This window comes from Cricetulus griseus, chromosome 5 (assembly GCF_003668045.3).
Source record: "Cricetulus griseus strain 17A/GY chromosome 5, alternate assembly CriGri-PICRH-1.0, whole genome shotgun sequence".
Taxonomy (NCBI): Eukaryota; Metazoa; Chordata; class Mammalia; order Rodentia; family Cricetidae; genus Cricetulus; species Cricetulus griseus.
The window spans coordinates 103,287,038-103,313,895 of NC_048598.1; the positions used below are offsets into that span (position 1 = coordinate 103,287,038).

Below are 26,858 nucleotides of genomic sequence, written 5' to 3' on the forward strand. Positions count from 1 at the left end.
TCTTTTTTTAAGTGGGACTAGAGTTGAGAACTTGGTTCCAGGTATACCAGCATGTGCTCCATCACCATCAACCTCTGCTTCTGTTTATTTATTTGGGGTGAGCACACACGTGCCACAGTAAGTTTGTGGAGGTTGAAGACAACTTACAGGAGTCAGTTCTCTCCTTCCACTTGGGAATCAAATTCAGGTCATCAGGCTCGGCAGGAGACATCATTACCCATTCACCAGCCATGGTTAAATTTTCACATGGCCTGTATTACCTCTTCAAATTGAAGGGAAAAGACAAATGATCACTTCCTCACTCCTCAAAAGTGGCTGTGCTCATACAGTTTAGGAGGTCAGGCCCCTAAGTGTTTGGAGGATGACTCCAGGAGGGTAATAGGGCTGGCAAGACTGGTGGTCAGGCAGAAGTCTAACAGGAGGTGAGAACATGGAATTGACTGAGCAGCTGAGAGGGTAGAGACTAGTGCTATGGGTACACAGAGATAACTGAGAGACAGATCTGGGTGGTGTCACCCTAGATATACCTGGTCATCAAGTACCTGGCAGCAGAGACCATCATGCATTTAGTCCCTACTATGAAGGTGGCTGACCCTATCAACAGAGAGGCCAGCTCAGCATCTTTTTTTTTTTTATTATTGCTTACTGTGCATGTGTGTTGGGCATGCAGGAGCCACAGTGCATGTATGGAGGCCAGAAGACAACTTTCAGGAGCCAGTTATCTCTACCTTGTGGGGCTAAGGGATTGAACTCAAATTGTCAGGCTTGGCAGCAAGCACCTTCACCACCTTTACCCACTGAGGCATCTCACCCACCCTCAGCACAATTTCTTTTTACCTAAATTTTATTTTATTTTATGTGTATGAGTGTTTTGCCTGCATGTATATCTGTGACATGTGTGCCTGGTGCAGCAGAGGCCAGATGACAACATGTGTCAACACCCCCTGGAACTGGAGCTACATAAGATGGCTGTGAGCCACCATGTTGGTGCTTGCAATTGAACCTGGGTCCTCTGAAAGAATAACCAGTGCCGTTGACCACTGAGCGATCTCTCTGTCCCTTGGCATCATTTAAGAGCTCTTCCTACCCCATGCTATTTCTTCAAGTTCAGAATTCAGCAGTAGTAGCTGCTCATTTTCCTTCCTTCTAAAAAATTTTTCATGCTCCCTTCGGCAGCACATACACTAAAATTGAAACGATACAGAGAAAAGATTAGCATGGCCCCTGTGCAAGAAAAAAATTTTTTTAATTTCCTATTTTTGTTCTCTCTGCCCCTTCCTTGATGTTCCCTGCACCTTGGAGGGGATGCTATAGATGTCTCATTTAGTGACCACTCAACAGACACTGATCCTGAGCACTTTGGGAGATTATGGATCGCTGTAGTAACTGACAGCAGCCCTCATCTATGACCAGAAACCTGAGTATCTAAGGGGCAATTTGACAGGCACACCATGTCCATCTGCTACTGTTCCTTGTACCAGATGCCTGGCACATCGCTGGTCCTTAATTTCCAGACCACCAACTGTAAAATGTTCTTAATTTGTCTAAATAATGAAAACCTGGAGTCAGATATAGAAGAAAATGCTGAGAGATCAGAGAGGAGGAGGAATCCATAACCACACCTTACCTACTTAACATCTCAGCAGACAAGATAACAAGTTCATGTTTCTTCTCCTTACATCCTCTCTCCATCCAGCCATCTCACTTCCTGCCTGTCTATACAGACCTCCAGACCTCTATGGTTAGCTAGCTAGTGGCAAGCTCCATCCTCTGCTCTTCAGACAGGCTGTATTTGTACAGCAAGATAGCACCACAACCATCCCCTACTACAAATACAAAACCAAATTATTTGAGACACTTGGTAATTTCTAGGGCTTGGGTCCCTTTGCTTAGCCATCCTATCCAGACTGCCATTAGCTTGCTGCATTCCTGGCTACTCCCATGGGCCACACATACAAGGTCCCCAGTCTCCTGTCCCCAAGTCTTCTAGTAGTTTGCTCCACTTGTGCAGATTTGAGAGATGTACTCTGATATATAGGGCAAAATAGGTTGCAGGGTCTTGCCCTTCTTATCTGCCAAACTGGTACTAACAACCCAAAGTTCCAAATGATTTATCTGACACTGATCTATCATGTCACTGGGATTTATTGGGAGCCTCACCCAGTCTTATGTTCCAGCCTGCCCACTCCCTCGGTCATAAGATGTTTATCCTCTTGGAAGGTCTCCCCAGCAGCCTGAGCCACATCCTACAGACAGCCTCTGATTTAGAGCTATAGTGACATCTCAGAACAGTGGGGAGCTGCACCGGTTTACTAGTATGCTAGTAGCCACAGCTGGATTGTGGCAGAGCTGGGATGAAGGTGAGGAAGGGGAAGCCAGGAAACTCTTGAGGAAGAAGAGCCTCCATAGATGAGGTTCACGGGACAACCCTATGGGACACTTTCTCTGCTGCATACTCATCATGACGTCTAGGACTAAGCACCCAAACCCCAGACTCCTCATTCCTGATGTGGTTTATTTACAAAACACTGGTTATGGACTTGATGTATGGGTCTTATGACCTTCAACTCACCATGATAAACTGTCTCATCCCCATCCTTAAGAGAAGGGACACTTCCCTAACTCCTACTTCACAGGACTACTGCAGAGGCCCAGGGGAATCTGTTGTATTCTCCTGAAATTCCTCACTCTTCAATCTCTCCAGCTATATTAATAGCTTCCATTTCTGGAATCTTCTATTAGATATAAATGTCTCCCAGACCTTTGGGAGTAAAAACCGTTCTTCCCTTTTCTCTGCATTCTGATAGACTACCAAAGACCTTGAGAATTCACTGGTTAGTTGGAGAGTGGATGGCCCCAGAGAGGCCCTAGAGTCTCCTGCCATTCCCAGGGTATCTGGTATTATGTTCTTGGCACCCTGTAGTCACCTGGCCCTTATGCTTGTCATTCTTGCTCTCTTGAAGTCCTGGATTCTGGTGAAATCCTCCATCCCTCCTACCCCTGCCCCAGCCTCTCCAGCTTTCCACCTTCCTCTTGCTGTAGCTGAGGTCATGGTCCCATGTCTCGCTTCCTGACCCTCTCCAGGAAATGGACTTTCTTGTGCTTTCTTCCAATTGGGATACAGGGAGGGCAGCGGGTGGTGTCAGCCTCTTTAACAACCCCACACCTTGTAGTTGTCCTACTATTTACAATCGTCTCCCCCCACCCTGCCACACCCTTCATATACTCATGGCCAGGTTTCAGCCTCTCTTGACCTCACATTACAAGCCCTATAGGCCACAGCAGGAGCAGCCCTTTTTTCTTTTTTAAGATTTATTATGTATACAGTATTCTGCCTGTAAGTCTGTCTGCAGGCCAGAAGGCACCAGATCTCATTACAGATGGTTGTGAACCATCATGTGATTGTTGGGGATTGAACTCAAGATCTCTGGAAGACCAGCTAATGTTCTTAACCATTGAGCAGTCTCTCCAGCCCCTGCAGCAGCCTTATTAGGGCTCCTTTCCCCAAGGGCTCCACCTTGAACTCTTCACTCCCTCCTGCTCTCAGCCCCATATGTGTTAGAATTTCTATTGCTGTGAAGAAACACCATGACCATGGCAACTCTTACAAAGAAAAAACATATAATTGGGGTGGCTTACATTTTCAGAGGATAAGGCCATTATCATCATGGTGCAATATGGTGTGCAGATGTGGTGCTGGAGAAGTAGACTAGTATCCTACATCTTGGCTTACAGGCAATAGGAAGTGGTTTGGCTCACTGAATATGGCTTGAGCATATTTGAGACCTCAAAGCCTGCCTCCACAGTGACACACTTCTTCCAACAAGGCCACTACCTTTGGGGGCCATTTTCTTTCAAATCCCACACCACTCTCTCCTCCTGTCAGTAATGCCTTCTCAAGTTCTCCATTCAATACTCTACATTAATTTCTGTGGAGCTCTGGCCTCCATCATCTTCCTGTCCCCTCCAGGACAACCTACCGAGAGTTGTCAGCCACTATCTGTTTCTGGCCACTGAACTGCAAGTGATGGACACATCTGTTTCATGTGCTGGGCCCAGTTATGGTAGAAAGCCCCAGAGCCAGAACATTACCCAAACTAGTGAAGCTTCGGAGAGCTTTTACCTGTGTAGCCTCCAGCTCAGTCCTAACTCCCTAACCTTTGGGGGAAACCAATGCCTTTTTGGGAGCCAATCTCATCTTCCTCCAGTGTTATTCCCCTCTTAGACACTCCAACCCACCTTCTCACAGTTCCTACTTCTCATGGTCTCCCTATGCTGTGCTCCCATGAGTTTCTAATCCAACAATCCTGCAGCTGTCCTCCCCGTGTGCCTCAGTTACTTCCCAATGTCATTATTTTGTCTTACCTCTCTTCGCCATGTACCCCCACCTCTCTCATCTGTCCTCTGCCCTACCATACTCTGAATTGCTCTGGGCCCATCCCATGCCACTTGGGAGCCCTCCTATGTAATTGGAGATTTCTCTCCTGTCCACCAGTAACCAAATAACCACTCTGGAGCTTAATATTACTTATAAATGCTTGGCCAATAACTCAGGCTTATTATTACCTAGCTCTTACATTTAAGTAAACCCCTATTTTTTAATTTACACTTTGCCATGTGGTTCGTAGCTTGTTACCTCACTTTCTACATGGCTTGCTTCCTTGGCGGCTAGCTGGCATCTCCCAGACTTTGCCCTTCTTTTCCTGTATCTCTGCTTGGATTTCCCACCTCACTCTATCCTGTCTTGCCATGGGCCAAAGCAGCTTTATTTATCAACCAGTGAAAGCAACACATATTCACAGCATACAGAAAGACATCCCACAGCACTCCTGCCCTGAGCACCGTACCCTCCTTTGGCTTGCTGGCTAAGGAGGCTCTGCCAGCAGGTTATGTCTGGGACTTTAGAGCAGGTGCTCACATCATCCAGTCAGCTTCATCAGAGAGTATGGAGGCTCATCTGTCTTAGCTCTTTTCTTTTCTTTTTTTTTTTTTTTTTTTTTCTTTTTTTTTTTTTTTTTCAAGACAGGGTTTCTTGGTGGCTTTTTGGAGGCTGTCCTGGAACTAGCTCTTGTAGACCAGGCTGGCCTCGAATTCACAGGGATCCGCCTGCCTCTGCCTCCCGAGTGCTGGGATTAAAGGTGTGTGCCACCAATGCCCGGCCTAGCTCTTATTCTTATTTCTTGTCAGTTTAGAGATTACAGAACCTCAACAGGCCCTTTCCCTCTTCCCTCTGCCTACCACCAGACACCATGACACCCACAGTTCTGTGATGTTGTCCTGGTTTCTTCCCATCTCATTAGCCACTTTCCCCAGCCTGCCTCTAGCTCATCCTTCCATGTTGGTGTTCGTTCTCTGGCACCTGCCCAAGCCCTTTCATCCCCACCTCTCATGTGGCTAAATATGGTCTGATGTGGCTGCATCTGAGTTGTGAGCACTGGGCTCTGCAGGGGGCTGTTTCTGTTTGTCCTCAAGCTGACTGGTGGAACCAGAGACCCCTTTCCTCTCATCCTAACTGATCCAAGTCCACATGTCCTCAGCTCTGCTGCCACCCTACTGCCATCTGCTTTGTTTGTTCTGTGTGATGTTGCCAGTGGACAAAGGTTTTCCTTTGAGATCACCTCCTGTCCCTGAATATCATACAGGGAAGCTAGCTATTATAATGCCATGGGCTGCTATGTAGCTTACTGGTGAAAAATAAAATAAATAAAATTTTTAAAAAGCCATCAACAGTCTCAGCTTTAAGGTGACATGATTATAAGACAGTCCTACTGGCTCCTGGGAATTCTGCTAGGTTGGTTCCCCATACATTACTGACCTTCCACAGGACGACTGACTAGACCACTTCTTTGACTTGCCCCTTCTGCTTCACCAGTCTTCTAGGAGATGAGAACCAGTTTTCCTGGCACCAAGGACACTTTCATCAGTTTTAGCTAGGGAAGCAGCATAAGGGCAGAGAAGACTTCCTTCACCTAACTCACCGTGGGCATAGCATTCTTTCCATCGTTCTGTGACAAGGTCCATCACTGAACTTGGACCTAGGCAGGTAGCCCCTGCAGTCTTCCTTTCCCCACCCACTGTGCTGGAGCTGCAGATGTGATAGCATGACTGTACTGAGATTTCGGGTTTTTGAACTCAGATTATACTTGGGCAGCAAACTCTCTTAACTCTGCTGAGCGGTTCTGTTATGATGAATCTTTCTGCCACCCGCTTGAGTTCCGCTAGCTACATTAGGGCCCCAAATAATATACAAAGACTTCTACTAGGTACAAATGCTGCTTGGCCAATGACTAGGATTTCTCATCTGTTAGCTCAGTCTTAATTATCATAAATCTATATATTTTATAAGACTTATAGAGGATGCCTTCCATTGGTGTCCTCATCCCAGGATCACATGACGACTCTGGAGGAAGAGAGAAGGGGCCCACTTCCTTCTTGCCCTTGTTTATATATGAGTCTCCCTGCTATGTCACTTCCTGCGGATCACCACTTCTTTACTACATTTCCCAGAATCCTCCTTGACTCCTAGTCCCGCCTAACTCGCTGCCTCATTGGCCAAACAGTACTTTATTTATCATCCAGTAAGACAAACACATACAAAGAAGCACTTCCCCCATCACGGTTCCCCCACACCAAGGGCCCATTTTATAGACTGGCTGGAACAGAATGAACTGCCTCCAGTTTTGAACCAGGGCCCAGGGTAGGAGAGCTGTGGGCTGAAACTCTAGCTCAGTCTCTCACCACCCGCAGATGGAAGCAGGGTAGATTTAAACAGGACCAGAAAGAGAGTCAAAAACAAACAACAACAACAACAACAAAAACACCATGACCAAGAACAAGCAGAAAATCAACTATTTTAAATTGGTTTAATTTGGATTTTACAGAAACCTGATTGAAATATGTTAAATCCAGTAGTAATTTCTACAAAAATGTACATACAATGCCAGAATTCCTGAAAAGTAACTAGTATCACATTTTTGTTTTGCATAAAACATGCATTAATATCAACTGCCACAGGTTGGCCCAAACCATCTCTACGAGAAGAGACAGCCCAAGTCGGTAAGAAAATCAGTTGTGAACAGGTACAAAAAGAGGTTTTCTGGTTAAGTAGAGAGCCTTTCTTAGACAAGCCCTTCAGCATGGGCATCTGTATTGCTGCTGCTCACTAACGCTGCTGCCGAGCCATGGTTCTGACCTGCCACAGGCAGACAGGAACATTTTTGTAGTCAAGTGGGACACCTGGGAAGATATAAACTTTGAGGACATGATGGAACATGGAAAGTGCAACTCTCAAATTCAAGGTACCCTCAGACTTGGAAGATCCCCAGGCCTTAGGCAGCTGAGGTTTTTAACTGAGTCCTCTCCAGGAGGCCAGCTCAGTGTACACAGGCATTGCCTGCAGCCAGGAGCCTTCCAGTTCCTCATACCAGCTTTCACAGGGCCTGTCATTAGGAGGGAGGCTACAGGCCACAGCACAGGAGCCATGCCATTTCCTCATCTGTAGGCTCTCCTTTGTCTTATGAGGAATTGGTAAGCACTCATGCATACAACTGCTGCACATACACAAAAAAATCCACACCAACATATGGCCTAAAATGCCTTTAATGTACCCCAGTGTGCTAGGGAAGACATTGTTTCTCTCAAGGGGACAACTTAGGGCTTTGTAGATCAAAAGATATTTTCCACATAGACAGAGGGAACTTTAAAAAGATTTCACACCAGCCAGAAGACTTCCCTCAAACGTGGATTTTTAGACAACAATCCATGAGACTCTTCAGACTTCATTCAGGAGGGGAGGAGCTGTGCACACACACACAAAACCTGGCATTTTGTGTGGCTGAGGGCTTTCTCTGGAATCTTCAGTAACACTGGCCCACTCACCACCATTAAGGTCAGTCAGTATTTTTGCCTTCAGCACAGATTCAAGGGGAAAAATAACTTACTGAGGTTCCAACTGTATCAAAATAGGTCCGTTTTTAATATATGCTTATGCATATCCCTGATAACATAAGAAACCAGAGGACTCTGGAAAGCACCCATGGGGTGGGATCTGGTCATTTTAGGCAGCAGCAAAGGGATTCAGATATGGGTGGATTCCCTGGAAGCCCTGGGAGCATTACAGTACTAAAGCTGATGTCTAAGTGCCAAAAGAATGGGGCAAAATTTCACTTTAAATTCATCAGTGAAATTCAGAACAAAGGCTTGCTTCCTCAATCCTGCCATGAGTCAACCTCCCTGTCCACAACAGACATCAGCACCTGAACATCAAGCCTGGTGCTCTGAACGCTGGTCCAGAGAAATCACAAATCCCTTCAGGCCACGAGCAAACCTCAGGAAGCAGTGAGGACTCTGAAGAGCAGGCTTGAGGAAGCTGTGCCCCAAGGCACTGTGATCATGGGGGCAGAAGGGATGGCCCCCCACAGAGGTTTGAGCTGACAGGAAGAGAACCTGCAAGACAGAGAGGACCCAGGGGGCAACAGCCTGTGGACACACATTTGGGAGTCATGGAACACATTGCCAAAAAAAGAAACCAATTTGCTTTCTCAAGATCAAATCAAACATCTTAAAACATAAGCAAAACCCCTGGGTATCCGGACAGGAAAGCTGGAGTCTGTGGGATGAGGTGCGTTTCGCTGAGTCATCGAGGATGCTGTAGAGACAGCAGCATAAACACTGCGGCTACTGTTGAGATGGGGGCTTGAGGCCACAGGAGGACGGAAAGGGAACCAAGTGTGACACAGGTCTCTTTATTCTGGAACAGTGGCATTTTCACTGAATGAGGAAGCAGGCACTCCCCTCTAGCTGCAGTAATACTGCAGCCCATCCACTCTCCTTCTCTTTTTAGACTGAAATTCTTCAAAGAACTGCTGAATGTCCTCTCTCTTAACAACCTGTTGATGAAAAGCCAAGGTTTGAAAGGGAGCACATTCTGCAATAGCAACAAAAGGTCAGAGAGCTCACAAGCCAGCAAAATAGCCCACTGGTTAATTCCAGAACCAGAGGAGCCAACCTGGTGCAGTCTGTAATCCCAGTGTAGGAAGACAGCCACAGTTCAAGGCCAGCCTGGGCTACATAACGAAACCCAGTTTCAAAACCACAAGAACAAAACAAAAGAGAATTGCAGGCGCCCCATGCACTCACTGCAAGATTACAAGTGGGTAAGCTCACTGCCATCTGAAACCATCTGTAGGCACCTAAGCTAGCAAGCACCAGAGTGGGGAACACGGGACACATGCAGTGATCACAGGCTGTCACGACAAGAGTGACAGATTTACAACTTGAAGGAGTCTTTACTAAGTGGCCCCTGCTTTCCCTTCACTGCAGGGGGACAAATCCCAAGTCAAACCACACTTGACAGAGGCCTCTGCATATTTGTGTGTAGTTAACAGCATCTTTTTGCAAACATGCTCACTGAGGCCACGGAGGCTGACCACTCGGTCACACATCCAGGCAGCAGGACAGAAAGATTCAAACCTCAGCTTGCACCACCTCCTTCAGCATCTCCACAGGGAAAATAATAAAAGCAGTGCCCATCTAACAGGGCAACTGGAAGATCAGCCCAGCCTCAGTCTATGAAGCTCATAGTCCATTCTCAGTAAGAGTTAGCGGAACCACGACAGCCCTGACACACATGGCCCCGAGGCCTGCAGTCACTCTGCATGTGCTCATCAGCACCCCCCAGGAAAGAAGACTTAGTCTGCCCTGCTCTACATTTGTGCTTTTTTGTTTTATTTGATGCAGGGTCTTATTATATAACTCTGGCTGACTCAGAGTACAAAGAAATAGCCTGCCTCTGCCTCCCAAATTCTGGGAATAAAGGTGTCTGTCGTATCACCATGCCAACCTGGATTTGTGCTTTTTTCTGCACTGATTGGAGAATGAATATCTTTCCTTTAAAAAGAAAAAAAGAAAAAAGAAAAAGAAAAGAAACAAACCAAAAAACCCTTTTGTATCTTGAGTCTAAAATTAATGATGATTGCTACAGAAATCAACAGAAAAATGGATGGCAGAAAAAAAAACCTCGAAATCTAAGTTATGGAGGTTATGGGCAATGGACTTAAAGCTCTGAGTCCACTGCAGCCATCACAAGATAGAGGTTTCTTAGTCTATTTTTAAATACAAAGGAACACATATGCTTATTGGGAGAAGGATAGGCGGGCAGGGAAGTTAAGGGGGAGAAAGGGAGAGCACTTGAACTCACACGAGCAAAAGGATTTGTCCTGACCTGGGTTACAAACATTGACAGCAAGCTATGAAAGGAGAACACTATCGGGCAGGCCGTGGTGGCGCACGCCTTTAATCCCAGCACTTGGGAGGCAGAGGCAGGTGGATCTCTGTGAGTTCAAGGCCAGCCTGGTCTACAGAGAGAGTTCCAGGACAACCAAGCCTACCCAGAGAAACAACCAAAGAAAGGAAATACTATCTATCCCTGGATACTGTGGTAGGATACCTAAGCCCACACACATCAGAGTCAAATTCTGAATTCTAGAAGTCAGTCATGTTTGTTTATTTACCACGGGAAGCACATGTGCAGAGGTCACAGAACAACTTTCAAGAGTCAGTTCTCTCCATCCACCATGTGAGTGCCCAGGAAAAATCCAGGTTGTCAAGCCTGGTGACAGGTGTCTTTACCCAATGAGCCATCGAACTAGCCACCCAAATAATTAAAAAAAAAAAAAAGCATTATTATTTTATGTGTATGTGTGTTTTGCTTGCATATAGGTCTGTGCATCATATGTGTTTAATGCCCACAGAAGCCAGAAGGTGTTGGATCTCCTGGAACTGGATTTACAGACAGTTATGAGCTGCCTGCCACATGGGTGCTAAGAATTAAACCCAGATCCTCTGGAAGAGCAGCCTTCCTAACTGATGAGCCATCTCTCCAGCCCCCCACATAATTGTTTACTCCTTTGGAGACAGGATTTCACTATGTAGCCCTGGCTGTCCTGGAACCCACTAACAGAGATCCACCTGCCTCTGCCTCCAGGTACTGGAATTCTGGAATTAAAGATATACACCACCACACCTGGCTTGCTCCAAATAATTTTTAAAATTACGCTTTCTGAATTTTTAAGTCATCACATCAGATACAAAATTTCCTCTGTATAAAATAGTTTCAAATTGTAACTGAAAAAGACGTTATCTTTTTTTCTAATATGATTTGAGAAAGAAACAAAGTGGGGAGTGTATACACACAAACAGAAGCCCCAGGAGGATGTAGGTATCCTGCTATACTATTCCCTTGAGGCAAGATCTCTCACTAAAGCTGGAGCTAGCCGGTGGCCAGGAAGGCCCTACAATCCTTGTCTGCACTGGGTTACAGGTGTGTGCACTTATGCCCAGCTTTTCCATAAGCTCAGGAGTTGCACAGCATGAGCTCTTTCCTGCTAAGTCATCTCCCAGCCGCTCTGATATGACTTTAAGATTGCATGATAAAATTAGTACAGAGCATGGTGACCACAAACTACACCAGAGTCAGAGTGTGACCTGGCTCTCTAAAACACCCTGAGAGTCTGGAGATGCAGAGGTTACACAGGAGACTAAAGCCCCACTGGACCCATGACACATCTCACTTCTAGCAGGAAAAAGCTCAAGTAGAGACTCTGCAGCAAAGAAAGAAAGCACAGCTGTAACCTACAAGATGTGGGCAAGTAGGGCTAGCTCTAAAAACCGAGAAAATGGAACTGAGCACTGAGCCCAAGAAAAGTGGATCTCTGTGAGTTCAAGGCCAGCCTGATCTACCAAGAGAGTTCCAGGGTAGCCACCATTATACAGTGAGACTCTCTCAACAACAAAACCTGAACCATTTGGGGCAAGACTTTTAGCATCTGATATCACAACTCATTTTATAGAAGCAGCATCAGAGCCCCTGGCTAGAAACCCAGAAGCATGACCTTGGTCATCCACAAGGATCAGGACTGATTCCAAGAGGATGGTAGCACTGCACCCCAAGGGCATCACCCAGCTACCTTGATTGAAAGCAAGACAAGACCCTAACCACTTACAAAGACAGCCTCAGGCCATGGAGACAAAGGTGAAGCTCTGTCACACACTTGAATAGTGAACACTAGGAAGCACCCATAACTTATCAAGAACTCTGTTTTACAGCATTATCCATTATCTAGTCATGTTTAAAGGCACAGACTGCTGCGGATGGTTCAGCTAAGAGCACTGGCTGCTCCTGCAGAGGACCTGGGCTTGATTCCCAGCACCCACAATTCTAGTTCCAGGGCATCTAACTCCCTCATCTGGCCTCCTTGGAGACCAGACATGCATGTGGTACACATTCATACATGGAGGCAAACACTCATACACATAAAATAAAAATAAATAAAATCTCTAAAACACAACGACAATAAGTACAGACTAAGTAAGATATTCTTCAGCCTGTTAGAAGAGTCCTAATTCTGGATCTCTCAGAATCCTATTTTAACTGTTTCTGCCCAGTTATCTTCCTCTATCCCACGCAAGGCTCTGTATGAACAGACTCCTCCTAATGCTCCCTTGCAGCCCCTTGTCAGACCCTATGTGACTGTTCTGCCCACATTCGGGGATGGGAAGGACCCCAGATGCCTCACTGTCCTTACAGAACCTTCCTTGGCCTGCCAACTAGTAGTTTCTCCATTAAACTTTCAGCTACTCAGCCAGGCATGGGAGTATACCCTTGTGATTCCAGCATTTGGGAGACTGAGTCAGACAACTGGAAAATGTGAAGCCATACAAGGCTACACTGTTTCAAAATACAAACAAAAAAGTTTTTTTTAAAAAAATCCCAGTACTCAATTTAGGTTGCACAATTTTTTAACATTAGAGAAAAATAAACAGTTAATTTCAAACTTATGACACTATGATTAAGGTTCTTTAACCCAACATACCGTGCCTTCATCAGCAAATCTCTTCAGATAGTCTTTAAGTTCAGTCTTCAAATCATTGTATTCTAAATCAAACAACAAAAAGTTCAGATAGGACTTATACTTTAAAAACAAAACATCTGCCATTGATAGGTAAGTTTGTTAACAGTTTAACACATATATTTTCTTAGTTAAATGCAGAGAAACTTCTTCCCATTTATCTCACCTCCGGGCTTTATGTTTAACAGTAACACAGGCAATGGTGGTGCACACCTTTAATCCCAGCACTTGGGAGGCAGAGGCAGGTGGATTTCTGAGTTTGAGGCTAGCCTGGTCTCAAGAGCTAGTTCCAGGACAGCTGGAGCTACACAAAGAAACCCTGTCTCAAAAAAACTGAAAAAGCAAACAAACAAACAACAAACATGCCCTGGAAATACTACTCCATACAGACTAGCTGAGACTTCTGTAAAGGTCTCCCTATTTCTCGCAATCAATAGAGCCCTCAAGTAACCTTTAAATCAGCCAGCTTTAAACCATGTGCTCACCCAAATTCACATGTGCTAGCACAGCTGAAGAACCTCAACAAAGCCCCTACCTATCACTGAAGAAACCTTCAGTCTTAGGGCCTCTGGATCTCTCTCTCTCTCTCTCTCTCTCTCTCTCTCTCTCTCTCTCTCTCTCTCTCTCTCTCACACACACACACACACACACACAAATACACCCAAGCACAGTGATAAATGCATATGAAAATATTATAATGAAGCTTATTGCTTGTGCACTGCCTAAGAAGAAACTTTAAAGTTTTGAGTCTAATAAAGGCAAAAAACAAACAAACAAACAAACAAACAAACAAAAACCCACCAATTGGTTACAAATGAAAGAGAAATGATCAATGTTAAGAAGGGACACAAGATTGTGACTCCAGGTGGAAAGTGGCCAAGACTGAACCACTGGTATCACGAGAGCATGCTGGGGCCCAGGGCTATTTCCCCTTCTTCTTCTTTTTTATAAATTTTATTTAATCTAGAAACAATCTTATTTTACAGATCAATCCCAGTTCCCTCTCCCTCCCATAACCCCCCCCCCCCCCCCCCCGCCACGGCCCCATCCCTTCTAACGGCTTCTTATGAATCATTCAAGCAACCCAAGAGAACTCTTCAAAAGCTGTCATATTTCCCAAGGTGGGATACAACGCTCAATGTAAATTACTTTACAAGGATGAAACACCTTTCTATTATTCTGTGTTCAGGTAGCAATACCCTTAATTAAAATAGTACATGTTGTAGCTTCTTCTTTCTTTCTTTCTTTCTTTTTCTTTCTTTCTTCCTTTCTTCCTTTTTAGAGACAGTCTCTCTACATAGGCCTGGCTATCCTGAAGCTCACAATAGACCAGGCTGGCCTCAAACTCACAGAGATCCTCCTGCATTTACCTAAGTGCTGGGATTAAAGGTGTGCCAAACCCACGGTGGTCTTAAACATTATTCTAGCACGGAATGCTAGTGAACTGTTGGTAACAGCAATTAACTATTCAGCATATTAAAAATCAAACTAGCTAAAGCTCTAATATATAATTATAATTTTAATTTTTGCTTCCTAAAGTTAGAAACATGTTTATTATCTTTATATATTTTCCTGCACAGTGAAGGAAACGTTATAAACAGTACTCACCACAAATAAGTTCCACTTGCTGGACTCTGTTCATGCTGCTCAGGGTGTCCATTAAAGGGTCCCTTCTATCAGACGCCTGTGCACTCTTGCCTTTGTTCTCATAAGCCAAAACGGTATCATATTCATCTGTCAGGAACAGGACATCTAGTTCTCCATACATTTTCTTTAAAAAAAAAAAAAAAAAAAAGTCAGTCTCCCCATTATAATGTCATTTCAGAAAGTCAAATTCAGAGAGCTAACAACTTTATTCATTTTTAAATTCACACCTAGAAAATTGTGAGTTTCGAAGTTGCCTGGTGAATTTATACTTTTGGCCCAGATCTTTTTCAGAAATCTTCTGAGTTCCACAGGACATCTGGTCTGTGCAGTCTGAATTTAAAATCTACTAGTTTACCAATTTGCAAGCTCTTAGGTTTCTGAGCAATTCTACGATACAAAGAAAACAATTGGTGGGTTTTCTTTATTTTACTTTATGTGCTTGGGTATTCCGCCTGTACACATTGTCAGCGCACCACATGCAGGCAGTGCCCACAAATATCAAAAGCAGCTATCAGATCTCCTGCAGCTGGAACACACACCCTTGTGAGCCAGCATGAGGGTGCTGGGAACTGAACTTGGGTCCTCTACGAGAGCAGTAAACACTCTTACCCACTGAACCCTCTCTGCAGCAGCAGAATTGGTGTTTTCTACTAAAACTTGCTAGAAAGTATCACAGAGTTCTGATTTTCCTCTACAGGAACTCTGTCTACAAGTGTGGCTTTATATCTTTGGCCCATAGGAAATTAGGTGTCCCCTGAATGCCTCTATAAATCCATGAATGAATTGTGCAGTGAAGGCCGAGCAGTGGCGGCACACGTCTTTAGTCCCAGCACTCGGGAGGCAGAGGCAGATGGATTTCTGTGAGTTCAGGACCAGCCTGGTCTACAAGAGCTAGTTCCAGGATAGGCTCCAAAGCCACAGAGAAACCCTGTCTCTGAACAAAAAAAAAAAAAAAAAAAAAAAAAAAAAAAATGTGCATTGCATAATCTATGACCACCAAGTGGAGCCACACACTCACCATACAGTCTTGGCAGGTGCACAACTTGCTGCGCCAGTTCAGGGGCCAATAGGTGGCAGCATCTTTCTTTACAAACTGCTTGGCTTGGAGCTCCTGAAGTCTGCAGGCAGACTTCAGTTCGGTTTTGGTGTTTTCACTATTGAACACTGTCTGAAATAAAATTAAGTTTTGAAGTGTGAGTTTCTGTACTTTTTTTTGGAAGGGGGGGTTTCAAGACAGGGTTTCTGTGTGTAGCTTTGGAGAGTTTCTGTACTTTTAAGTTTAAAAAAATATTGTATTCTTATTTGTATTGGTGTACCATGTACATGCCAGTGCTATGAGGATATCCAATTACCAGGGACTGGAGTTACCAATAGTTGTAAGCTACCATGTGCGTTCTAGAAGTTGAACCCCAGGTCTTCTGAAACAACTGCCATTGGTTTTAACCAGCTGTGTGTGCGTGTACCCACATTCATGCTCACGAGTGTAAAGACGGCCATTGATATTCAAGTGTCTTCTTCAATGAACTTCTCCACTTTGGTGTTTGGAACAGGGTCTCTCACTGAACCTAGAGCTCAATGATTGGCCAGAATGTCTATCAGCCAACTCCAAGGATCCTCTCATCTCCAGCTTCCCAGCACTGAGATAGAGGCGCATACTGTACCAGGCTTGGCTGTCGTTTGAGACAGGGTACCCCTATGCAACTTGGGTTAACCTGGAACTTGCTATGTACCCCAGAACAGCTTCAGACTCAGAGATCTTCCTGCCTCTGCCTCCTAAGTGCTAGGATCAAAGATGTGTGCCATCATGCCCACCTGGCCATTTTGTTATTTTACCCAGGTGCTAAAGAACTGAAACCCTCACGCTTGTATGACAAGCACCGTACCAGCTGAGCCACCTCCCCAGCCCATGCCCACCCTTTTCTCATGATCCCTGAGGATCACACTCAGGTCCAAGCACTCAGCTGACTATGCTATCATCCTACCCTTAGTTTCACTTCACATATATATGGCTTGAAGTTCATACACTACCTGGCGGTCAGACTCAGAGCTGGAGCTGGCACACGGCTCACTCTGCTGCTCAGCTTTAACTTCCTTGCCAGCATTCATTTCATGCTCTGGAACATCCACTTTTTGGGTGTTATCTTGGTGACCTCCATTTTCAGGCTTGACAACCTCTTGATCGCCCATGCCATCAACATTCAGCAGCAGCCCATCATCTTCAGCAGATACTTTGGTGACTGTGGGTTCAAGGAAACAAATAACACAGCTGTATTGGCCTCTCTGATCAAGAAATCACATTCTTCTAAAATATCTTGGACTAGGAAAAAAGGCGGCCCGAGTCTCTGTAATAACAAGAAAGGAATTAGCACTACTTTTGAACATTATGCCTGTCTAACCCAAATAAATGGTTCATTAAAAAATATTAGTCACTACATAAACACTTTATACATAAAGGATATACTAAAGCTGTTAAAAGAAAGGCTAACTAAAGAAACAGGTGGTAGGCAGGGAAACAGGAAAAAGACAGTTCTGAAAAACACAAGTGTTTAGTTGGGAGGAGGGAGTCAGAAAGAATGGGTCTAGAGACAGACAGTAAATGACAAATGGTGAGTAATGGGCTTACGATCTAGGGTAAAGCACCCAACAGGGAAGGGGATGACTAGGAAAACATGAGGATCGAGGGTTTGAGGTCAGCCTGAATGACAGAGAGACCTTGAAAAAGACAACCAGACAGGGCTGGGTGGCTCAGAAGATAGTTCTTGCCTAGCATGTGTGAGGGTCTGTATTTGATCCTTAGCACTACAAACAAAACAAAACAACCAACCAGCCAAAAGCAAAAAAGAAAACCCAGTGGGAAATATATATAGCTCAAGTGTCTGCAGGAAACTGATCTGTATCTGGAAGGACAATGAACAGAAAGAGCAACCAGTGTAGAAAGAAGAGATCTTAGGCATAGCTATGCTGCTTGTGGCTTCTATGCTCAAAGTCCTTAAAGGTGAGGACAAGAAATTAGCAGAAATTTGTCCAGCAGAAAATACGTCCAGTGTAAGTGGTACACTGACAACCCCCCATTGTGATAGCTTGTGTTTTTATTCCATTTCTTGGTGTGTAACCTACATAATATGCTGTTTCCTCACTGCTACAGGTGGGATATATACATTTTGCAAAATCCAAATGCTAAAAGTCAACCTCCAGTGCAGTTGCATTAAAAGGTAGGGCCTTTAGAAGTTGATTAGGGCAAGGGAAGTGGTGGTGAAGGCCTTTAATCCCAGCACTCCAGAGACAGAGATACACCAATCTCTGAGTTGGAGGCCAGCCTGGCTGGTCTAGAGTGAGTTTCAGGACAGCCACAGCTACACAGAGAAACCCTGTCTGAAAATACCCCCTGCCCCAAAAAAGGTGATTAGGTCCTTCCTTTCCTCACAAGTACAATTAGTGTTCCTAGAGAAGCCTGTATGTTCTTCATGTGAGGACAAACAGAAAGCTCGTGTATGAACAATGCCCTTCACATCTGGCACCTTGACCTTTACTGTGTATAATCCTTATTTATTATTGGCACGTCTAAGGCATGTGTTACAACCCAAGAATTACAATGTCAAACCCTTTAAAGCATGTCTTATATTTAACTACTAACTATAGTTCTATTTATCTTTCAAAACCCCATGCAAATAACTTCCTCCTGCACTTTCTCTAACTCTGGTTGTGTCAATACTCTGCATCATAGCATCCAAGTTCACATTTGTTCTTGGTAGGTTCTCACCCAGTCTAAAAGCACTGTGTGGAAAAAGGACATAGCTGGATGTTTTCTAGATCTCCCTAAAGTCCAGTTAAAAATAGCTGCTAGAAATCCTAGATTGAAGACACACATTTCACAAGTACAAATTTGTGTCACATCAACCTCACAGAAACACGTACCTGCCAACTGGGCAGCATACGCCCACAAGAAAGAACAGCGTTCCATACAAGCCTGGCACACCATCTCTTGGAAATCCCCACTCTCCGGGGGAATGGCACCGAGATGCTGTGGATATAGAAAACCAGATGTTTCCTATGATCTCCAAGTCCTCTAGAATGCCTGTTGTTTTATAAACAGACACTGCAGAAGTACATTGATCACATCTTTATCAAAGAGACTGTAAAATACAACAAAAGAATATTTTCCTGAGACAGGGTCTCATTGTGTAGTCCTTGGTGGGTTTGGAAATCACTACATAAATCAGACTGGCCTTGAGCTCACAGTGATCTGCCGGTCTCTGCTTCCCAAATACTAGGATTTTCCAAGATGTGCTCTTTGACCCAGTGAGTCATTTATTTATTTTTGAGCCAGGATCTCAAGTAGCTGAGGGTGGCCTTGAACTCCTGATCTTTCTCCATCCAAGTGCTAGAATGATAGGCATGTACCATAATGTTCCCTGGAACACATCTTAAAAGGTCAGAGTTTCCCTTACCCTGCCATGGAACCAGTCTTCACAGACCACACACTGAATCATCTCATCTGGAACCTGACAAGAAAACATTTTGTTAATGACTGTTTTGAATTCTAGGGCATGAAGTAAATCTGACCCACAGTAGAACTAGATATTAAGTAATTCTCTAGCAACTCTGTGAGAAATCCATCCACGAAGTAGTTTGCAGTTATCAAAGTTTCTTCCTAACCAACACTAGGAAAATCACACATATGTTCTGTGGGGAATGATTTCCCCTTTATCTTAGGCTTACATACCAACTAATTAACACCTTAATGTTTTTCTGTCCCTTTACTGTGTTTTTTTTTTCTTTTAAGATTCATTTATTTACTATGAATACAACATTCTGCTGCTGCCATATATGCCTGCACACCACAAGAGGGCACCAGATCTCATTATAGATGGTTATTAGCCACCATATGGTTGCTGGGAATTGAACTCAAGACCTCAGGAAGGGCAGCCAGTGCTCTTAACCTCTGAGCCATCTCTCCAGCCCCTGTGGTGGTTTCTTAAGAGGCAAAAATAAGTAAATAAATAAAAAAGGACACTCAATAGACAGCAGTTTTGTTTTGTTTTGATTCTGTCTCTCAATTTATTACTTTTTTGGGAGAGAGGAAGGACATCTTTTGTTTCAAAAGTGCTATAAAGAACATCTTGCCCAATTCTTAAAATTACCCAGTTTTAAGAGATATTTGTTAAAGATACTTTTGATTTCCCCTTGTATATAATTTGGTTCAATAATTATCATCCCAGATGATTAAAAAGCATGAAAGATGGAAGTTAATTCCTCTACATACACAAATACTCTTGCAGATCAGTAAATATACAAACGAAACATTAAGGACATGGAAAGCCACTGAAGAGATTACAGATATCCCTAACTCATAGGAAGCTGTGCAATTTCATTCACAAACAGGAGAAAAAAAAAAAAAAAAAAAAAAAAAAACCCACCCCCAGTCAGGGTTTCTCTGTGTCGCCTTGGCTGTTCAAGAACTCACTCTGTAGACCAGGCTGGCCTCAAACTCACAGAGATCCACCTGCCTGTGCCTCCCAAGTGTGGGATTAAAGGTGTGCATGGCCTCCACAATGGCTGGGTCACCATGGCAAGATTTTAAAGGATTAATAATATATATGGTTGATGATAAGAGTGCTAGGAAAAACTGCCAGGAGATGCCAGCACTTGAAGCCAAGTTTGAGGCCAGATAGGGCTCCATAATAAGACCCGGATTTGCTTTTTCACCCAGAAAGCAAGAGGAAACTCCCGCTCTCCCAAAGCTGAAGACAAAAATGAGGCCTTGAAAGCCAAGAAGGCAGTGCTGAAAGGCATCCAGTGCCACAGAAAGATTCAGACATCACCCACCTTCCAGCAGCCCAAGATCCAGAGGCTCTGTAGGCAACCTAAATACCCTCACAAAAGGCAGGAGATACAAGCCTGACCTTTATGCCATCATCAAATTTCCCCTGACCACTGAGGCAGCCATAAAGACTGAAGACAATATATTTGTGTTCCCTGTGGATGACAAGGTTAGCAAGACCCAGATAGAACAGGCTATGAAGAAACTCTATGACACTGATGTGGTCAAAGTCAATACCCAGATGAGGCCTGATTGAGAGAAGAAGGCATAAGTTTGGTTGGCTCCTGGATGTTGACACTCTGGATGTTGCCAACAAAATTGGGATCATCTAAGCTTAGTCCAGCTGGCTAATTCTAAATACACACCTTTTTCACCATTGGAAAGACCCTGTCTCAAGAAAACAAAAACACAGAGAAGGGGAAAAAAAATACTGGCTGAATTATTTTGGTAGACATGATGACAATTTTAAAGACAAATATCCTTGGACCTACCACTAGCTGTGCTTTTATGTAATACCTAGAATGCTCTATAGTTATGTGACTGTGGGTGTTCACTGAAGGCTTTACAGTGAATCTAGATACTGCCGTTCTGCCACAGAAGTTAGGCTAACTGACTACGGCAGCTACAAGGCAGACTCCTATTTCTTTTCTCTTCTTTTCAAGACAACGCCTCTCTGCGTAGCCCTGGCGGCCATTGTGTGGGTCAGGCTGACCTTGAACTTGTGGCTATATTCCAGCCTCTATTTCCTGAATGCTAAAACTAAAGGCATGAGTTATCACACCCAGCTGGATCTGTCCACTGTCAGCCATTGAAGCTGATCTATGACACACTGGTGAAAAAAGCTAGTTGCAAAACTGAACGCTCAAAATAACCCTGGGATTTTGCTTACACTGTTATTTAAAATAAAAAGAAGCCTGTTTGCATATTTATCTTCTTCCACAAAGGAAAGAAACTGCAATTTCTTAGGAAATTTCTGAGGGTGGAATAGGCAAGTGAGAAGGAAAGGAGTTTTGGCCTCAAGAAAGTCCTCTCCACTATCTTATTCCTACGATATTCAAATGAAAAAAAAAAATCCAAAACAAACAGCAAAAACAATATCCCAGTTCAGGTTTATAGCAGTTAGAGACACACATTTTAAACTTCTGATTCTCTCACCTCATCTTCAGGGTCAGGATAAGGTCTCTTACAAATGCAGTATAATCCAAAAAAGTTGTCATTGTATTTATTGCAAGAATTTACCTTTGATTTGTCCTAAAAGAAAGTCAATTTCAGTACATATTATGGTCTAATATTAGACACAATCTCATACATCATAAATTTTATACATTTAAGAAATCTCTGCATTAAGAATTTTCCTACAAGTTAGTCATAAACTTTCAAGTCAGAAGAAAGAAGTTCACTATTACAGAAATACTCTTTTCAAGCTAGAGACAAAAAACACCTTGTTTTCTCTATCTTCTTTGTAGCAACTGGGGGAAATTTATTTAATACACTCATACAACAAAGCAGAGATCAAAATTAATCATGTGGACCATCAGCTTATTTAAATTAACACTTGACTGGGATTTTAAGACACTTTTATTTTTTTTTTAATGGTTTTTTGAGATAGGGTTTCTCTGTCCTGGAATTCACTATATAGACCAGGCTGGCCTTAAACTCACAAAGATTTGCCTGTCTCTGCCTCCCCAGAGCTGAGATTACAGGTAAGTACCACTATATTTGTCTTCACTTTTTTCCCCCCTGAGACAGGGTCTCTCTGTGTAGCCCTGGAAGTTCTGGAACTCACTTTGTAAACCAGGCTGGCCTCAAACACACAGAAATCTACCTGCCTGTGCCTCTCGAGTGCTGGGATTAAAGGCAGGCACCACCACCACCAAGCTTAAGATTACTTTTTATTATTTTTAAGTGTGTGTGTGTGTGTGTGTGTACAGGTATGTGCAGATGAGTGCAGGTGCCTGCCTGTAGAGACTAAAAGAGTCAGATCCTCTTGGAGCTGGAGTCACAGGCAGTTGTAACCCATCAGAGATGGGTGCTGGGAATTAAACTCGGAGCAATACATGCTCTCAACTTCTGATCCAGCTCTCCAACCCTCAAGACATTTCTTTAAAGGCAGGTATAAAAGCCGAGACCTTCAGGTTATCAGGGGGCAAAAAGGAGGAAAATTATCAGAAATAATCATAAAGGAGAAAACATGGAAGTCTTAGCAATTATTAATGAACAACATGGCATTCTCCTTCCTTTCTTTTTCATCTGTAATTTTCCTTCAGCTTTTTTGGCAGCAAAGTTTTATTTTGTTTTGAGACAGTCTTACCAAGCCCTTATCCAGTTACATGCTTTGCTCTAAAAGCCTCAGAGTACATGGATGATCATAATCAAGAAAACTCTATCAGCTTAAAGAACATCTCCCAGACTTTTAGTATCAACTGCAGTATATATTGTACACTCTTAACTGCCTGTCTAGTTTTTCCAACCAAATAAAAGTGAAAATACTCGGGGGCTGGAGAGATAGCTCAGTGATTAAGAGCACTGACTGCTCTTCCAAAGTTCAATTCCCAGCAACCACATGGTGACTCACAACCACCTGTAAAAAGATCTCATGCCCTCTTCTGGCTTGCATGTATACATGTAGGCAGAAAGCTGTATAAATAACAAATAAATCTGAAAAAAAAAATACTCAAGAATACTTTGTTTTGTTTTTAAACTTTGGTAAATACCAATCTCAGCTCCTTAGGTGCATTTTAAAAAAGGATTTATTTTTATTTGTGTGTGTGTGTGTGTGTGTGTGTGTGTGTGTGTGTGTGCGCGCTCGCACACTCGCGCTCAAGCAAGCATGCACACAAGTGTAGATGCATGTGTGTACTGAGGTGTCTACAGAATCCAGAAGAGTCAGATCCCTTGGAGCTGAAGTTACAGGTAGCTGTAGATGCTGGAAACTGAACTGGATCCTTGAAAGAGCAGTATATGCTCTTAGTGGTTGCCATTTCTCCAGCCCCTCCCAAGTACATTTATAATCACAATGCTTACTTACAGGAAATAATTTGCATTCCAAATTTTTAAACTTGCTGTTTCCACAATCACAACGAAAATTTCTATTAAGAAAAGAGGAAGAACATATTTAAGTTTTCTTTTAAAATTAACTACTCTTCTAATGCAATTATAGCTTCCTTTTCTGTCTCATTTCTAGAATCTAAATAGTGGTGACCTTTTTGATGTTTGTATATCTTATTTGGAGTTTTCCAACAATACCAACAAAAGACTACAATTCTGGACATCACTACATATAAAAACAAATATCTTTACCACTCTCACACACACAAACAAATGAAATAATGAAAGGAAAGGATGGGAGTAGCATGAGCTAGTAACCATAATTAAATGTTAAAAGGCCTGTGAAATAACCATTCCCTCCCATATTATATTTTACCAACACGCAATTACTCTGAATGAAAAGCAAGATTAAGTAGGCATTGTGGTTGCAACAAATTTAAACATTCAGGAGACATTTGGCAAAACTGCTTTACCTTTTTGTATATAGTTCAAACAGTTTATGACTTCCATGGCATTCATAACTGCAAGCTAGACAAATTCCTGCTGGTTCTTCTCCCTCTGGAGTGCATGTACTACAGGCATACAGTGCTTGTCTCTTCACTGAGCCCTGAGTGGTCAGCCCACACACACAAAAGAGGAAAAAAAGGGAAAATGTAGTTATGAAACAAAGGACCAAAACACTGTTATAAACTCCAGATCTATACTGATGCTTGGTTTATGTAATTTTTTTCTTATATCAATAGGAAGTTTAAAGCTGTGAATAAGTTGATATTTTTAAACATTTAACATAGAAAATAAAGGTGAATTTACATATGTTTAGGAGAGTAATACCACAATTCTATTTTAGAAAATGCTTGTAATTCCACCAAAGAGGAAAATCAATGCATAAAGACAATCATTTTTTCTAGGGGGAGATGAGTGGGAAAACACCTAGGAGAGTAGTGTGTAATGATGCCTGCTCTTTACTGTGGAGTACTGAAGAATAAAAAAGGGAAAGTGTATTCAACAGAGACAAGTGTTTAAATGCAATACATATACAAAGCATATAGACATTCACAATGCTAGTCTGAAAGTTATCTGTAAGTTTAAAATATTCAAAAATTTAAAGTTTGAGGAAAAACAGCTAAAACTTAGAAATGCTGGTGGTGGGGGGGGTCACACGCCTCTCCAGAGGGGAGTACAGGCACACATCAACACTCCTGGCTTTTATGGGGTCTGTGGGGTGGGACCAAGGTCCTCGTGCTTTTGCAGCAAGCACCTTACTGAGCACTCTTGCCCGCCCAACTACACAAATTTCTATTTTATTTCAACATAAAAACTGTAGGGCCCATGAGATAACTCCATGGGTGAAGGCACTGGCTGCATAAGCCCGGAAACATGCATTCCCTCCAGAACCCACATAAAGGTGGCACAGACAACTGATTCCACAACGGTTTTTCAGATGTCTTCCATGTTGTGATACACACACACACACACACACACACACACACACACACACACACACACCAGTAAATTAAGTTTTTTTTTTTTTAATTACTGAATCAACTTAAGGTTAGAGAGACGGCTCAGAGATTAAGAACACACACTGTTCTTGCAGAGAACTAGTGCTGAGTTCCTAGTGTTCATGTATGGCAACTCAAAACCCCCTGTAACTCCAACTCCAGGGCGATCAGATCCCTCTGGACTCAAGGACACCTACATTCACACGCATACCCACACACACACACAAAAAAAAAAGTCTTAAAAAAAAAAAAACTGTCTATACTATGACTGTTAAAAACAACAAGAAACTTGAGACCAGGCTTTTAACCCTAGCACTTGTGAGGAAGGTGGATCTCTGTGAGTCCAAGGCCAGACTGGCCTACATAGTGAGCTTCAGGCTAGTTAGAACCACACATTGCAACTCTGTCTCAAAAAACAAAACAAAAAACAAAACAAAACAAAACAAAAAACACAAAAAACAAAATTTTCAGCCAGGCATGATAATGTACACTTGCAATCCCAGCAGTACTTGTCAAGTGAAGGAGAATCAGGAATTCAGGGCAAGTATGATTTACATAAGACCCTATCTCCAACAACAAAAATGCTTAGTTAATACATTTTATAAAGATAATGGTGTTAAGAAACAGCTCACACAGAGGCTTGGAGCCTTTCTTTCCTCCTTCCAAGGAAGTGGGGTGTGTCTTAGTGGTGATCCTTTGATTTAAATGCCAGTGACCATCTGCGACTATTTCTGGGATACAAGATTTAATTCCACAACCCAACAATTTTGCAGTGCAAACCCAAGTTGGTTAACGAAGACAAATAGCATTATGACTTTAGTCCACACCACACAGTAACTCCAAGTTCTTTCCCTCCTTCCCCAGTCTTCCACTCCACCCACGGGCATAGCTAGCTTGCTTCCTTCCACCAATTCTCATCCTGTTGGTGCCTTCCTACCCACCCTTCTCCACTTTTGTACTTAGATGTACGGGATGCGTCACTAAACCCTACATCACCGGCCCTCAAACAACTCTTGTTTACAAGGTCGCACAGGCGCCAAGCAGATCCTTTCCTCCTCTCTCGGCTTTCCAGGGTCACATGATGTTTTGGTTCCGATCTACTCCGGAGGGAGAAGGGGTGTCTGTCACACAACACATACACTCGGAACTTTACCGGGAAGGAAAAAAGAAAGAAAGAAACCAGCTAGCAGTTAAACTAGACTGCACGGGCACATTTTTCAAATCCAGCCCACTTCCCTTTAGCTCTGCTCACCCTCCCCCCCCCACCTGGTGCCCAATTAAGCTTCTTTAAGAGTGGAAGGAGTGGGGCGAAGAATATCGGGGTGGTTTGAGAAGTCACGAGGACGAGCTCGTGGAAAGCAGGCCACCAAGAGGCGACAACGAGGAGGGCAGAGCTGCTCCTGCTGCTGCTGCTGCTGCTGCTCGGGGACCGGAGCCTGCAGAGAGCCTCGGGCAGGGCGGAGGGAGAGCCCTGCTGGCGACAAGCTGAGGATCAAAGGGCCGCAGGGCCGGCCGGGGCTGTGGAAGCCCGGGGTGAAGGGCAGCCCTGGAGCCGGGGCGGCCGCCGCCGCCGCCGCCGCCGCCGCGGGCGGGAAGCAGCAGAACGGCGGGTGCAGCGGGCCGCGCGCACCTGCGAGTAGGAGCACTTCTCCGAGTCGCTGGCGCCCAGGACGGCGCACGCCTCGTTCTCCAGCTCCTCGTCCTCCTCAAGCACGTCCACCAGCGACACCACGGGCTCCAGCTCCGCCGGGCAGCCGGCGGGGCTCTCCGCTCCGGCCATCCTCAACTGTCACAGCGCTCCGCGGCGCGGCCCAGGCGGAGGCGGGAAAAGGGACCGCCTGCGGGGGGGGCGTCGCGAGGAGGCGGGGCCTGATCGTCAGGCAGCCAATGGTAAAGGTGGAGATGGAAGAAAATGGGCGGGGCGGGTGCCGG

At 44.0% G+C, this 26,858-nt stretch overlaps 1 protein-coding gene and 1 pseudogene across 1 annotated transcript; one reads left to right on the forward strand and one right to left on the reverse strand.

Moving 5' to 3' along the window:
• The first annotated feature begins 1,160 nt into the window (after positions 1-1,160).
• Positions 1,161-1,261, forward strand: LOC113836193 (annotated as a pseudogene).
• Positions 1,262-6,844: 5,583 nt separating this feature from the next.
• On the reverse strand, positions 6,845-26,706 carry Ubr7 (ubiquitin protein ligase E3 component n-recognin 7). The gene is made up of 11 exons (XM_027419168.1): positions 26,557-26,706; positions 23,898-24,031; positions 23,405-23,465; positions 21,532-21,627; positions 19,004-19,057; positions 18,471-18,576; positions 16,584-16,792; positions 15,574-15,723; positions 14,517-14,679; positions 12,873-12,934; positions 6,845-8,888 (listed from the first exon to the last, which is right to left on the reverse strand). The coding sequence occupies exons 1-11, from the start codon at positions 26,704-26,706 to the stop codon at positions 8,796-8,798; spliced, it is 1,278 nt and encodes a 425-aa protein (XP_027274969.1). The 3' UTR covers positions 6,845-8,795.
• Between the last annotated feature and the right edge of the window lie 152 nt (positions 26,707-26,858).